At 44.4% G+C, this 13,946-nt stretch overlaps 1 protein-coding gene across 1 annotated transcript; it reads right to left on the reverse strand.

Annotated features, from left to right (window-relative positions):
- Positions 1-1,555: 1,555 nt before the first annotated feature.
- LOC123020957 (gap junction delta-4 protein-like) lies at positions 1,556-11,316 on the reverse strand. The gene is made up of 2 exons (XM_044425273.1): positions 7,380-11,316; positions 1,556-3,588 (listed from the first exon to the last, which is right to left on the reverse strand). Exons 1-2 carry the CDS (start codon positions 7,441-7,443, stop codon positions 2,429-2,431), a joined length of 1,224 nt encoding a protein of 407 aa, XP_044281208.1. The 5' UTR covers positions 7,444-11,316; the 3' UTR covers positions 1,556-2,428.
- Between the last annotated feature and the right edge of the window lie 2,630 nt (positions 11,317-13,946).

Here is a 13,946-nt window from a genome sequence, read left to right on the forward strand (position 1 = left end):
AGTGGCTACTATCTGTATTTTTCTTTTCCCATTAGATGACAAAACATTTCAGTTTTCTTCATTTTATGTGCTTTATACTTTCTTAATCTTCATACATTCTCTTGAATACTTCTGTTTCCCTTTCCACCCATGAAATTTCTAACATTCTGCAGTAAATCTGCATTTGAAATCTTCTGTCATTTTATGGTAGTCCATGTTAAAGTCCACAATTCCATGCCACAGAGTAAAATGGAAAATATGTAACACTGTACAATGCATGCTCGAGGCTAATTTTAAGTTTTTATTACATATTATATATTTCATAATTAAAAAGCTATTCAAGGCCATCTCTAGACTAATGTATATTGCATTCTTATGATCCCACTGCTTGTTCAACCAAATTCTGAGATATTTATATTAATCAACTCCCCTCCAAACATTCAGACATAAGCGCAAGTACATTTCTTGTATACAGCTTTAAGATGACCAAAAGTTGTAAATAAAACTACTGCTAGAGAAGATACTCAAACAGGCATGCTTCGAAATGTCTCCGCATAGTTAAGCCAAACTGCACACTGAAAGGCATGCAAATTCATAGGACAAATCAAGGCATCACGGGGCACTTTCTTAATCCTTTTGGAAAAGTGAATGGAACTCTTTAAAAACCATCCTTTGGAACAAAAGGATTTGAGTGGATAAAAGATGCTGCTCCCTGATCAGTGTTCTTGCAACGCAAAACACAAACTTGCTGCACACACAATTCTCAGGAAATGGTAGCTGGGTCACTGAGGCAAAATCCTTTTGCTCGAACATGGATCACTAAAAGCCCTATCCAAGAGTGTCCTTCTGCACACTCAAAGCAAGAGCAGGGCTGCTGAAGTGTTCTGTTGCACAAGTGCTTGCACAAACATAAACATAGTTTGGAACCTGTGTCATTTGCACTAATGAAATAAGAGCTAGATGGACCCTCTGATATGGGTTCCAGTCCCTTGAGTTCTTTTCCCAACACCTGATAACTCAGTTGAATATGGCTGCCTGGGAAAGGAGGCATAGGGGTGACACACCAGAGTGGGCAACTTATGGCCCTCCAGATATTTTGGCCTAGAACTCCCATCACCCCTAGCCAGCATAACCAATAGTGTGGAGGATAGGAATTGTAGGCCAAAGTTCCTCACAGGTTGCTCACCTGCAACCTACATCTGCTAGGAAGCTGCACGTAGTTCTGTAGACAACTTGTGTATGTAGACAACCTCCTTATGTAGATTCTTGCTGCCTTGTGGATGGCTTAGGGTTGACCGCAGACTTACTATTTATGGTTTTGGAATTCTTTCCTTGGAGACAATAAAGCACACAAGTACATTGAAATCCAGATGCTGGTACGTGCATGCACACCAGTGTATACATGGATGAGCATCTGTACATACACACTTTCACCCTTCACATGAAAAGACATGTAGTCCATAGCCCTGTACCATTCACTGAAATGAACGAGAAAGCCCCATGGGTGCAAGACTACAGCGAAACTGGATCAGGCCGCCATCTTGGGCCCTGAGTGGTGTAAACCCTACAACAGAAGTACTGCAAAGAAAAGTCTAACTTTATTCTAAGTGAAATTTAGATTTACAAGCACAATAATTTATGCAAATTTGCACATATTTGTCTCTTCTGCATTATTCATCCCACTTTTGCAGTTTAGAAGGGAGAGCTAGGGCTACTGGAAGAGGGCTGCAATTCCTTCTCAAACCCTTTTTGGATCCTGACATTTCAGCCTGTACTTTAACTTCTCCTCCCGCCATGAAGTCTAAAAAATTCTCTCTTGAACATGACAAGGAGCACAAAGGCTGATATTCTTAGAATGGTGCATTTGGCCTCAGAAATCCACTCCTGTAGAGAAGGCCCAGCAATACCAGCCTTACAGGGGCACTATCCTCACATGATGATTCACGAGATGAACAGAGCTATCCTTGAGGTTACCTCTGCTCAACATATATGTGCCTTGGGCCCAAGGCTGGAACTGAGTAGCTAGATCTGCAAGCCCTGGCTCCTGCAGGACTTAGAACCCAGATCAGAGCAGGGGTGTCTACGCAGATCCTCTGCCCATGCCTAGAGGAGGGATGGACAGGGACACAAGAGACAGAAGGGGGACGATGAGCCAGGTAATGGCAATGCCTGGACAGGGCTCCAGGTACTGCCTTCTGCCTTCACATACCCTGTGTTCATGCCTAGCTGTAGAATGAACAACCCCAAATACCATGTGTCTGCGCTGGATTAGCGAGCCTCCTGAATCCAAGAGCCCGTCTAGCTACCCAAACAGAACGGCAAATTTTTATATTCAGGAAATAAGACTCTTCCTACGTTGCAACAGCGATCCTATTGGAACAGCGATGGTGGCAGCATGAAGTGGGCAATGCACGAGCTTTCCCCTCACACTGTGCTCTTTCCTGCCTTCTTACACCCATTCTGATTTTTTGGATCTTGAGCACCCAGCACTGCTGCAAACGGACTGAACATCGGAGGCCTTCCTCTCCAGAGTAGAATAATGAACTGAGGGCTTGTTGCTACCGGTGGATGAAGGAGCTCTGTGATGGCAGCCGTCCTGGGACTTTGAAGCCAAAACTCCTTTGAGAGTGCCTGACTGGTACTGGTCAAACCGTGGCTGCTCAGACAAAGTCTTTTGCTGCTCACTTCCCTGGAGATTTGTCCCATTGCTCTCTTGACTGGTGGCTGCGACATACAACTTGTTGCTGTTGCTGTTGAGGTTAGAACTCATGGCTTGCTGCGGAGTCAACACGGGTTGGAAAGAGCAGCCTTCTTTTGCTTCGCAGCTAAGCAAACACTGGCCACAGTCATTGGCAACAGAGATCCTGGCACGGCTGAGCACATTGTCACATTCATGCAGGTCTGGACCACATTTGGCCTCCATGGTGAACCTTTCCAGCAGGAGCTTATTTCTGCGATTTCTTGCAGCGTTGGTTTGGAAGGCAAAGACGAGGTCAACGAGGCTGAGGAGAAAGGAGAAGCCACTGAGGCCCCAGATGAAGAGCATCAGGATGGATTTCTCGGTGGGCCTGGAGATGTAGCAGTCCACAAAGCTCGTACAAGGGAACTGATTACAGGAGAAACGTCTCGGGACGAAGAAGCCAAATAGATAGTAATGGCCAGCCCCAAAACCAGCCTCTATCAGTATTCTCAGAAGAAGGTGAACTGTATATGCCCCCGAGAAATCAGGAATATCCATTTCATTTGCCCTGCAGGTGATTTTGCTCCTTAATGCACCTTTGGAGGATTTCTTTGTAACTCTTTGGCCGGATGAAGGCTTGATCTCTTTGTACCGCCGGTAAGGAAAGGAATATGCCTTCACAGCCTGCCTGACCACGTTGTGCAGCACACAGACACCAAACACAGCACAGGGCAGGAGAACAGACACAGTCTGAATAAGCCAGAACCGAAAGTGGGACACTGGGGAAAAGATGTCATAGCACACATTGGCGCATCCGGGCTGCAAGGTGTTGCAGATGAAGCGTTCCTGCTCGTCCTGGTAAAGAGGGTACGCTGCCAGGAATATCACAATCAGTCTCAGCAGGATGACAAGAGTCAGCCAAATCTTCCCTGGAAAGAGAGATCAAGGGTGGAGGCACCATCAGTAAAAGGAGTTCCACCATAGCATAAAATTCCTCTTAGCCTGGTTTCCGGCTCACTTTGAGAAGAAGTTGCACTTTATTCTCAAATCTGTCGAGCCATCTGTATTAGATTTCCCTCCTGAATCACTCACCCAGCAGCTGAGATGCAGGCAGAGGGCTCTTAACCGTGTGAGCAATGACAGCTTAGTGGGGTTTGTCCCCTTTGAGCCTCGGGTGCTTGTCCCCTTCCTGGGGCTTTGCCTTGCAAGAGCTGTGGCACACAATAAAAGGCACGTACTCACCAAGGCCACGCTGCTGTTCACACAGCTGGGAAGAAGGTTGCTAAGAGACCTTGCTAGCATCTTGGCTCACCTACTAGAAAGTGGCTGAGGCACATACTTGTTTGTCTCATTGATCCCTGTCACTTCCCACCAGGAAACGGTGCTCGAGGCAGCTAATAACAGCAGAAGCCAAAACCTAAGATACAAAGATGATCTAAAAAACCATGAAGCAGAGATGTTAAAAATGCAAACACCTGACTGTTAGAGAATGAGAAGAACACAGAACCCTACAGACATGCCAAGAACCTGCTTGAATGAAATGCATTTGCAGGCTGGAAGGCAAGAGAGAGGGGCGCTACCTGCCTACTCCAGCAGGGAGCTCTAAAAGTTGGGGGTGTCCCCCTACAAGGGCCTTCCTGCCAAACGGACACTGAAGTTGTCAGGACCAAGATAAAGGCCCCATAAGGTCCCTGAGCCCTGAGATCATTTGGAGGACCATATGAGAACCCTTTGCAGCCTGCTAGTTGCCTATCTTTAAAGACATTAACGCATCAAATGTACGAGCGACACCACACTGAACAATGGCAATGACTATGACATATGGTGCTTGGCTTGCAGGTGTGCGAGCATTAGTCAATAAACAATTGTCTAAATGCTAATTTAATTCATTCCAGATCAGTAATTCTATACTGGCTATGCACAGATTCACTCTACATAGCAGGAAAATGTTCCTCATTTGAAATATGCCTGAAAGATGGAATAGAAAATTAACTTTTAATGTGCTTTGTTTCCACAGGTACCCTCCCCCAGAGTTTATTTGATGGAAATACGTGTGGTTGCTTATCACAGTGCAAGAGAAAAGCGCCACATGAACACCCATCATGGGTGACACGCCAGAGTATTGTCATGTCATGTGAACCTGGCCCAAGTCCTGCAGGGTGGCTTGGCCACAAGCCACCCTGAGAATCCATAGCTGGTTGTTGGGGGTGCTGTATTCACTGTAGGTTGTTGTGTCATCTGAACCTGGCACCTGGCACCAAGCCGTCCGGCAAGAGTAGCAACAATCTCTTGCTCCCCTTGCCAAGCTTGTTCTGGCCACTGCCAGTGCCAGCAACACTACAAGTGCCAAATGGACTTTGGGGGGAATAGCGCTGGCTGGCTGGCTGGCCGGCCCCCACAACAAGTGCAAGCCATTTCCGGCTTGCTGTAGTTTTTTTCCACATTCTTTTTCTGGGAATTGTGAAAGCCGGCATGCTTCCACCCCTGTCAAGAAACCATGGAAAGCCTTGCCAAAAACAATCTGTTTTAAAAGAAACTGGAACTTGACAGCTAGCCATTAAACATTTGGTTCCTTTTAAAAGGGGATAGTTCTCATTTGTACATGTTCCCTGGTACCTAGAGTTAAAAACAAACAAACAAACAAACAAACAAACAAACAAACAAACAAAGGTTGAAATTCTGTCACTTGGGCAGATTGTAAAAGGCACCTAACAAAAACTTAAACTTTTTTCTTTAAACTGTGGTGAGTAAATAAGTCACGATCATAGTGAGCAAATGAGTCTTTCCTGCCACGTGGCTCCCTGGGTTACCCATGGGAAGACCAAGGGAGGAGGACGGGGGATGGGCTGTACAACCCTCAGCGAGTCCAGTTAACTCTCAGATGCACTGTGTTTTATTTGCAGAACAACCCATCCACCGTGACTTATTGCCAAGGTGAGTGCCAGTGTCCTGGGAACTTGCCCAATGATATATTTAAAAAAGGGAGAAGCTGAACAATGCAAGCTACGTAAATGCTTTGACTCCGGTTGGCTAGCAAAGTGCAGAGTGGAGTCCAGTCTTCCCTCCTAATTTTTCATTCCCCCCTTCCAGCAGCCAGCCAGCCTGCCTGAGGAGCCGAGAGCAGGAGGTAAAGGCAAATGGAACTCTGTGAAACTTGGGCTCTGCAAAAGGCAGATAGAAGAAGGGTGGATGCTTTCGAATTGTGGTGCCGGAGACGACTGTTGCACATCCCATGGGCTGCAAAAATCACAAACAAAGAAGTCCTTTGACGGTCATACTTTGGTCATGTCACGAGTGCTCAATCATGCTGGGAGTGACCAGCGGAAAAAGGAGAAGCATCCATTGGCTGGACACCATAAAGAAAGACACTGGGATGGACATGGCGATCTTGAAGGAAGCAGTGCGAAACAGAGAGGCCTGGAGGGCAGTGATCCATAGAGCGGCCAAGGGTTGGACATGGCTGAATGGCTGACGACTTCTATGCATCTTTAATTCTCCCAAAGCCTGCCAGCAACTCCTTCTGATATGTGAAAGGAGCTGTTAATAGCTACATAAAGTTCTACAGCCAAACCAAATGGCTATTAGTATAAACAATTTGGAATGCATTAATATTTGAATGAATTTGAAAGTGAGGAAAAACATGGCTCTTCTCATCTCTCCAGATTGCTAATGGATTTTGCCTAGTGAAGAGCAAAAAATGAATATTTGGGAAACACACACACACACACACACACACACACACACACTAGACTTGGGCAATCTGAACAATTAAAAAATGGTCATCAGGCCTTATTCTTAACCACTGAAGAGAAGTGGAGAAAGGGGTAAGGCAAACGTTTTGGTAAGTGTTCTTGGTATTGATCTAGTTCTCAACCATCTTGGTTTGCTATTTTGAGAGTTCCATTTACTGGACGAAAAGGCAGAACAGGAAAATTAGGAACCTGCACTGTAGTGACAGTGAGCAAGCGCCATGATTTCTGACTATAATAACAGATCTCTTAAATATTATCTTCTTTAGAACACTTGACTGTTTACATCCAATTCTCACAAAACTGAGTTTGGCAGACGAGGATTGAAAGTGGTGATGCTTTTAGATCAGTACAAAAAGTAGGTTGAAGTCTAGTCAAAGAGGGGGAAGAATCCATATCTTAAACATATGATATGGATTTAAACATATGATATGGGAAACATTCATATGATAAACATATGATATAGGAAACATTCTTGCTCATTTTTACCATAGAAACACAAGGTAAAAATGTTTGTAAAACGGGTGCTGGATCAGACAAAAAATTGTACACTGTTTTGAAAGCTGTTGCTAATCAAACAGTTTATAAAAAATTAAAATAAATAAATAATAAAGAACCTATAACTGGGTCCAGTTCTCATCAAGTTTCTTCCAAAGGTGTCCTTAACCTTTTCATCTGTAACTCACACTATGCAAGTCAGAACAACACGTATAGCATAAAACTGTCATTTTGTGGTACTATCTCCCTCACAGAACATTGAACAATTGATGGAGCAGCAGCTTAAACAAATAATCCTGCAACAACCACGTTTCCATATCAGTCCTCTTATTAATTGACAAAACAACATTCATTTACAAGATAAGAAAGTGACAAAAGGAGGAGAAATAGAAGACAGCCAAAAATACATGGATGGCACTTTCAGGAAAGAAGCCAATTTTGAAAAATTAAGATGCTTATTTCTAGATACTCACCTATAATGGTAACATTGTAGCTGAGAGCAATTGTTAAAAAGCCAAGCGAATTCCAACATTCCATGTTTGAATTTGGTTACTGGAATCTCCACTCACTGAAGGCGTAAGAAGTAATTGAGCATTTCAAAACAAGGCAGCCTAAATAGAAAGCGCAAAACAACACTGGGAAAAATATAGGAAAGCTGCCTGCACAAAGAGTGGAGAGGAATTGGGGCTTCCCTGAGAAGCACAGCCCAACGCAAGAGACCCACTGTGCCATTCGTTGCTCTCACCTCTTCCTCGACAACTGCAAGAAGACAAAAGGCAACAGGAATTATCTCTGCCATTGTTGGCTATTCTTACCCTCCCGGGGCATTCCAGCCTCCTGAAATTGCTGGGATAGTTCAGTGGTGAAAGAGAAATTGAGCGGTAGAAGAAATAATAGAAGCAGCTTTGTTTTCGCAAGTGATAAAAATGGATAACTGAGGAAAGGGGATACAGAGACACCAAGTGCCATGTCTTCCAATGGCATTTTCTCCACAGCAGCCCTATCTGTAAAGCTTCTTAAACCGATAAAAAACTACTTCCCAGAACCAAGTCACATTCTCAGAGTCACCAAGAAACAGAACTCTGTGTTATCACACATCTTTGTCTTTCCTCTCTCCTGCATAAGTGAATGGCTACTATTCTTCCCTTTGGGTCCAAGTAAAGCACTGCATTTGAGGACACAAAACACACCCACCCAGTCCATCACCGGGTGGCCCAGCTTTTAAGAAGAGGAATGCTGCAGAAGGAAGAAGCCATGCTGAAGGAACACACTGCTCCCAGCCACCCACCCCTTCAAGGTCCCAGTCTGTGGGGCACTCTTGAACCCGCTCTCACGCCTGCATTAGGGATGGGGTGACACTGCGCCCCTGCGGGAGCAGGGAGCCTTGTACAACGGGGCCCCAGTGCAGTGCCCACAGACGCCTCCAATGACACCCACAAGGGGGTCTCTTCTGCAGGGACTGAGGCACCAACGTTTTAAATAAATATTTTACTTTTATTTTTATATACATACACAAATTGTATAAAATGCATATTTTTATCGATTATGCATATTTGGTCAACAAATAAGCATTTATAAGTTGGAGTCTCTATGCCACCCATTCATATATTAAAAGCATTCACAATTCTGCATGAGTGTTTATCCTTCCCGTGTTGTAATATCAGTCTTCTAGCTGTCAAAAGGTGCAGGGAACCTATTCCTACTTCCATTTGTTAATTTTCACAAAGCAAGCAAATAATTTGGAACAGTACATCAGTGAATATTAAAGACAGTTCCAGTACAAAAATTACCTGTGTAATTACGTCCTCCCCAAAACAAGTAACTACTAGACCCTGTCAGCATCTCCATTTATTATTGCATTACCATAATTAAAAGTGTTCGCTGTCTTGCACCACCAGTAATCAGTTGAATTAGACAACCCCTTATTAAAGCAATGGTGGATACCCAATAGAATGAAACAAAGGTTTTTGCTGAATGCGATGCAACTGAGACCCACAGACATGTTGATGCTCCAGCAATGATCCACTCATGAGGCATTTTGTGGTGGTGCCCACAAAAGCTCCTCCAACACCAAGGTTCAAAAGGATTGTGGGTCCCCTGCTTGAGATGGCCCACTCTCAGAAGCTTATGGAATCTAAGGAAAGAGATTACTTTGTGGAGAATTCCTGCTAAATAATTGCTGGTGATTCTTTCAAGGCACTGTGAACTGGGGAGATGTGACAGGCCTTAGCACCCTCTCCAGTTTGGGAGATCCCACATTGCTCCTCGTATTCTGAGAAACTGCAAGCAATGAAACAAGCCAGGCTGCAAACACTAAAAGACTCCAGAGTGAGGACTCCTGAATACATGCTAGAACACACCATGCTAACAGCCAGTCTAACTGCACTGAGCACCTTTGCAGTTTGTAGCCACCGGACCGGCTTCTTCTTGTTAGGGGTCATCTGAGAGTCAGTCTTAAAGCAGCAGCAACACATTACCCACATTACCACTTTCCCCTTTCTTTCCAAAGGCTCTCAGAATAACAGTATATGCATCAATCATAGCAATTGTTCCTCTGCGCGGATCTGGAGTTCACTATATTTTACCATTGGATCATGGGGTCCCTCAACATACACTGAGTCTACAAGGAGTTGTTGTGGCTCAGAATTCTAAGACAAACACCAGGCATTAACTTGGCTCCTCCTGCTTGTGAGGTGGCCCAACGAGCAGGATGTTGTGCCTGCCTCTGCATGCTGGACTTGGAACTCATGGTTTGGAGTCTGCTTTTTGCTCTGGGTTTGCTAAGGTTTTCCTAGTTAGGGTTAGGTTGAAAATAGTCAATTGCACCTCTGCTTAAGTTTCAACACGATGTAGTTGTGGCTGTGGGCTTGGTGCCATTAACCTCATAGACCTCCTGCTGCCTCCAGTGCAGGCTGAATCACATGCCTTGAAGACTAGCAGTGTCTCTGCTGTCTGGTTGTAGCATTCTTTTCTTTGTGGCTGTTGCAGGCAAAACTGCTCCTGGGGAAACCTTGGACTGACCCACCATACCTAGGGATGGCGTGAAGCTCTCAGTGCACATTCCATCAGCAGCTGTGCTAGGAAGAATTCCAGACCATCAGGGGTGTGTGTCATAGCTCCAGTAGAGCTTGGAGAGCATCTTCACCTGACGCAGTGGCTTTGCAAGCACTGTTTGGACTGTCTGCCTTGCTCCTTCGGCCTTTACATGTGACTGCAGCTAACCTGGGCTGGAATGAAAAAAGTGTGCCATTTCCCTGCTGGCAAAGGGGATATGGTCACTTATCATTCCTTGTGGGCTGGCACAGCTACTAATTACTTCTTTTTATAGACACTATTGTCTTTCTGTCCCATTAAAACTCTGCACACTGAAGAGTAGCAACTCTGTACCTGTGACAATGTACTCCAAATACAGGTGAGGCTATCCCAGTGTGGAAGGTATCCCAGTGAGTATACAGGTTCCTTGCCAAGTCTGTATTCTCCTGCATCCTTGGCAAGTCTGTATTCTCTTTTGCCCTGGACACATCTCAGAGCCTGTTACAGACATGATTTCTATCAGCATTTGGTGGCGTCGGACAGTCTACAAATATTGATTGCTTTCTGCAAGTTCAATTCAGACTCCGTACATCAGGCATAGGTGTCCTGGTTCAGAGGGTGATAGCAAAAAGCCAATAGTCAAATGGACAAAGGTCAGTTAACAGGAGATTGTAAATCACCAAGCCAAGATGAGTCAGCAGACATTGTTAAGAATCCGAGGTCAATAGCCAGAGATCTATTGTCAAAGGACAAGCGTGCAGCAGGAGAGTTGCTGGAAAGAGGAGTCACTCATTAAAGAAATAAGAAGCAGGCATGCCACAACCAGAAGAAGCAACACATATTTCAGAGCCAGCCTTTTATGCTGGCCTGGCTGAACCTCAACCCCCACCCACAGCTGCATCAAATGGCTGCCCTGAAACCCCTGCTCCTAAGTAGAGCTCCTTCAGTTGACCAAGGCCTTTGCTTACTGCTGAGGAGTCCTCCTGGGAGGGAGTATTTGATGCCTTGCTCAAGGCCTGCAAATTTCCCTTCTGACTCTGGACTGCAAACTCTCCTGCTGTGGAGGTAGAACAAGGAGGCTCTGTTGTGAGGTCTCAGCTCTGCAGTTATGTCCTCACCTCCACTGGGGAGGAAAGCTCCTGAGCCAATGAAAGGATCTCCCTGGCTGAGGGCTCTGCCCAGGAGGACATGACTGCAAGCAACTTGGTAGGCTCCAAAGGTTCTTGACTGCAAAACCCCTCAGTCCTATCCAGCGTGGCCAATGGTGGATTATTGAAGTTGCAGTCAAAACATCTGGAGGGAATCAGGTTGCCTACCTCTACCTCCGGGAACCCTCTGTGAATATTAGGAGGGTGAGTACCCGGAGGAGGGCCTTCTCTGCGGTGGCGCCCCATCTATGGAATGCGCTCCCCAGAGAGGTCCGCCTGGCGCCGTCATTATTTGTTTTTCGGCGCCAGGCTAAGACCTTTTTATTTAAAACTTCTTTTAATTGCTAAACTATTGTATTTATTAGGATTTTAAAATTAGCCGAGAATGTACCGGGGGTTTTAAATGTTTTTTCTTTTAAATTGTTATATTGTTATTCTTTATGTATGTTTTTCTGTATTTTTTGTGAGCCACCCCAAGGCTTTGTTGCGATGGGGGCGGCATAGAAATGTTTTAAATAAATAAATACCTGAAATTGTCTCTCCTTCAGTTCTGGCACTGAACAAAAGTTTGCCTCTGATCATGCCATCACCTGGATTTCTAAACTCAGTTCCTTTTTTCCTCAGCTCTATAAGGTATTCATTCCTTTATTCTTCTACTGCTGGTAGGTGAGCCCAGAACCGATCATACTCAAATATAACTTTTCTTCTGGGATCACAGAAGGATTTGTATGGAATTCAATACTCTTCCATGAGGACAATCTGCAAACTTGTGTTTTATACTTCCAGAACTGCTTCTTCAGATACATGTCTTAAAAAGGAGACTTGAAAGGTCTTTGTATCTGTTCCGTCAACTGTCGCAAATAGTTACCGCACTGTTGCTGTTTCATCCAGTGTTCTGCAAGGTCTCCCACTGGGGACAAGTGTGGGGTATAGCCACTTATGGTGGTCCATCCATACAGTTCCTTTGTGCAGCTCCTCTCTAGTAGCCACTGTGAGCCACGTGCTTCCTTGCGTAGCATTCAAGAATCTGTGTCCATTCCTGACACCATCCCCTTGAAATCAGAAACCTACAGCTGAGGCAAGATGATTGAGGCAAGTCTTCTATAACTCAGATATTACAACCAGTTAACACACCATAGGAACTGGCCTCTGCCAGACTTTGATTCCACTGATCTCCTCTCTCAGCTTCTAACCAGGTTACTAGTATCCTTTTGGGAGATGCTCTTAAAAGCAATAGTTAAAATTTACTATACTGAGAATATGAACTGGCCCTCATTTATCTGTGGGAAAAAAAACATGAAAACTGGCTTGGAAAGAAGACAACATGTTAGTTGAGTTACTGCTGTTATCTATATGTACCCAGAGCAAGAGAGGTGTTACATGTGATCCCCAAGTTTTCAAATGAGACCACTGAGAACCAAAGTGAACACTCAACAGAATTCTGTAGTGTACCTCTTACTGACTGTATTATTTCAGATTGCGTGCCCCCTCCCATGCTGGGGTGGGCAATTTTCAGCCCTCTGTATGTTTTAGGTACAATTCCATTATCACCATGGGCTCTGATGGTTAGGGTTCTTGGGAGTTGTAGGCCAAAACATATGGCTGGCCACACATTGCCCATACTAAGACTCACTGCACTTGGATAATTTGTATTCCAAGGATTCCAACCTAAGAGCAACCTATACATGGAGAGCCAGCATGGCATAGTGGTTAGACTATTGAAATTGGTCCCAGGAGATCAGGTTCTAGTCTCCATTCAGCTTCTGGATGACTTAGGGCCCACTGGTGAATCTCAGGCTGATCTACCTCACAGGCTTCCTGTGAGGATAAAATAGAGAGATTATTCTACCTTAGGTCTTTGCAAGAGGAAAAAAGACAGGATATAAATGCAGCAACAACTTCTGCTCAGAATAAGTCCTACTGAATTCAATCGGATTTCCTTCCAGATAAGCATAGAAGATTGCAGCCTAAATTTCTGTTATTCTGAAAATATTAAGAGGCAGGGAAGAACCATGACTGTTAATGAAATATGAAGCTCCTCAACCCAGTACATGCCATGTGAATTATCTGTATTTTGATGGCTGTTACCAACAAGAAAACTTCATGCTTTGGGTGTGGGGTATAAGAGAGTTGTTTTACCTCAACTTTGTTAATAATATTCACCATGCACTGACTAGATAAGGGATGCTGAATGCATGATTGCTTTAAACATTCACAAAACATTGTTTTGGCCCAAGTGCATTAGTACATCTGTTCTCAAAGGCACAGAGAAAACAGCAGAGTTAAAGTAAGCATCCTTCGCCCATTCTTAAGTTTCTCTGCTGGCCGTGGTAAAAGACAAAGCTCAAAACTGTTTATTCACAGTTACTGAATGAAGTGTCTGTTTAGTGAGTTTTTAAGCCTTTTGGAGACAGAGAGATAATAGAAATTTGGCCACTGAATGCTGGAAGAGAAGAACACATGGCTGAATAGAGGCTAACATTTCAACTAGGGCACACAGACCAAAAGAATGATAATGGATGGATGTGAGCTATGAAACAGCTTGCTTACCTATACGCTTTTGTCTGTTGAGTGGAGTTGTGTGTAGCCGGACATATGTTGTGTGCATGTGTGTGTACTTCAGAATCATCCAAAGCTTCAAGCAGGATTCTTAATATGCAGGCTTCAGGGAGCTGGCAAGTACTTTCTACTGAATTATTCTCTTCTGACCACCAATGGAAATGCTGTGGGGACTGTGTAGAAACCACATTCAAGTTACGAAAGATCAACAGGAATCAGAGGAATCAAGTGCTTCCCTGATGGCATCTCATCTTATGTTATCCAGAGGTGAAAAGGGAGGCTTTGGAATGTGTCCTTCAA

Source organism: Varanus komodoensis, unplaced genomic scaffold (genome assembly GCF_004798865.1).
Source record: "Varanus komodoensis strain SLA01 unplaced genomic scaffold, ASM479886v1 scaffold15, whole genome shotgun sequence".
NCBI lineage: Eukaryota > Metazoa > Chordata > Lepidosauria > Squamata > Varanidae > Varanus > Varanus komodoensis.

Excerpts from the sequence above, each read along its gene's own strand:
- LOC123020957 (XM_044425273.1), bottom strand. The coding sequence starts at position 7,443 with ATGGAATGTTGGAATTCGCTTGGCTTTTTAACAATTGCTCTCAGCTAC. Across the intron at positions 3,589-7,379 it reads CTACAATGTTACCATTATAG|GGAAGATTTGGCTGACTCTT; the intron begins GTGAGTATCTAG and ends CTCTCTTTCCAG.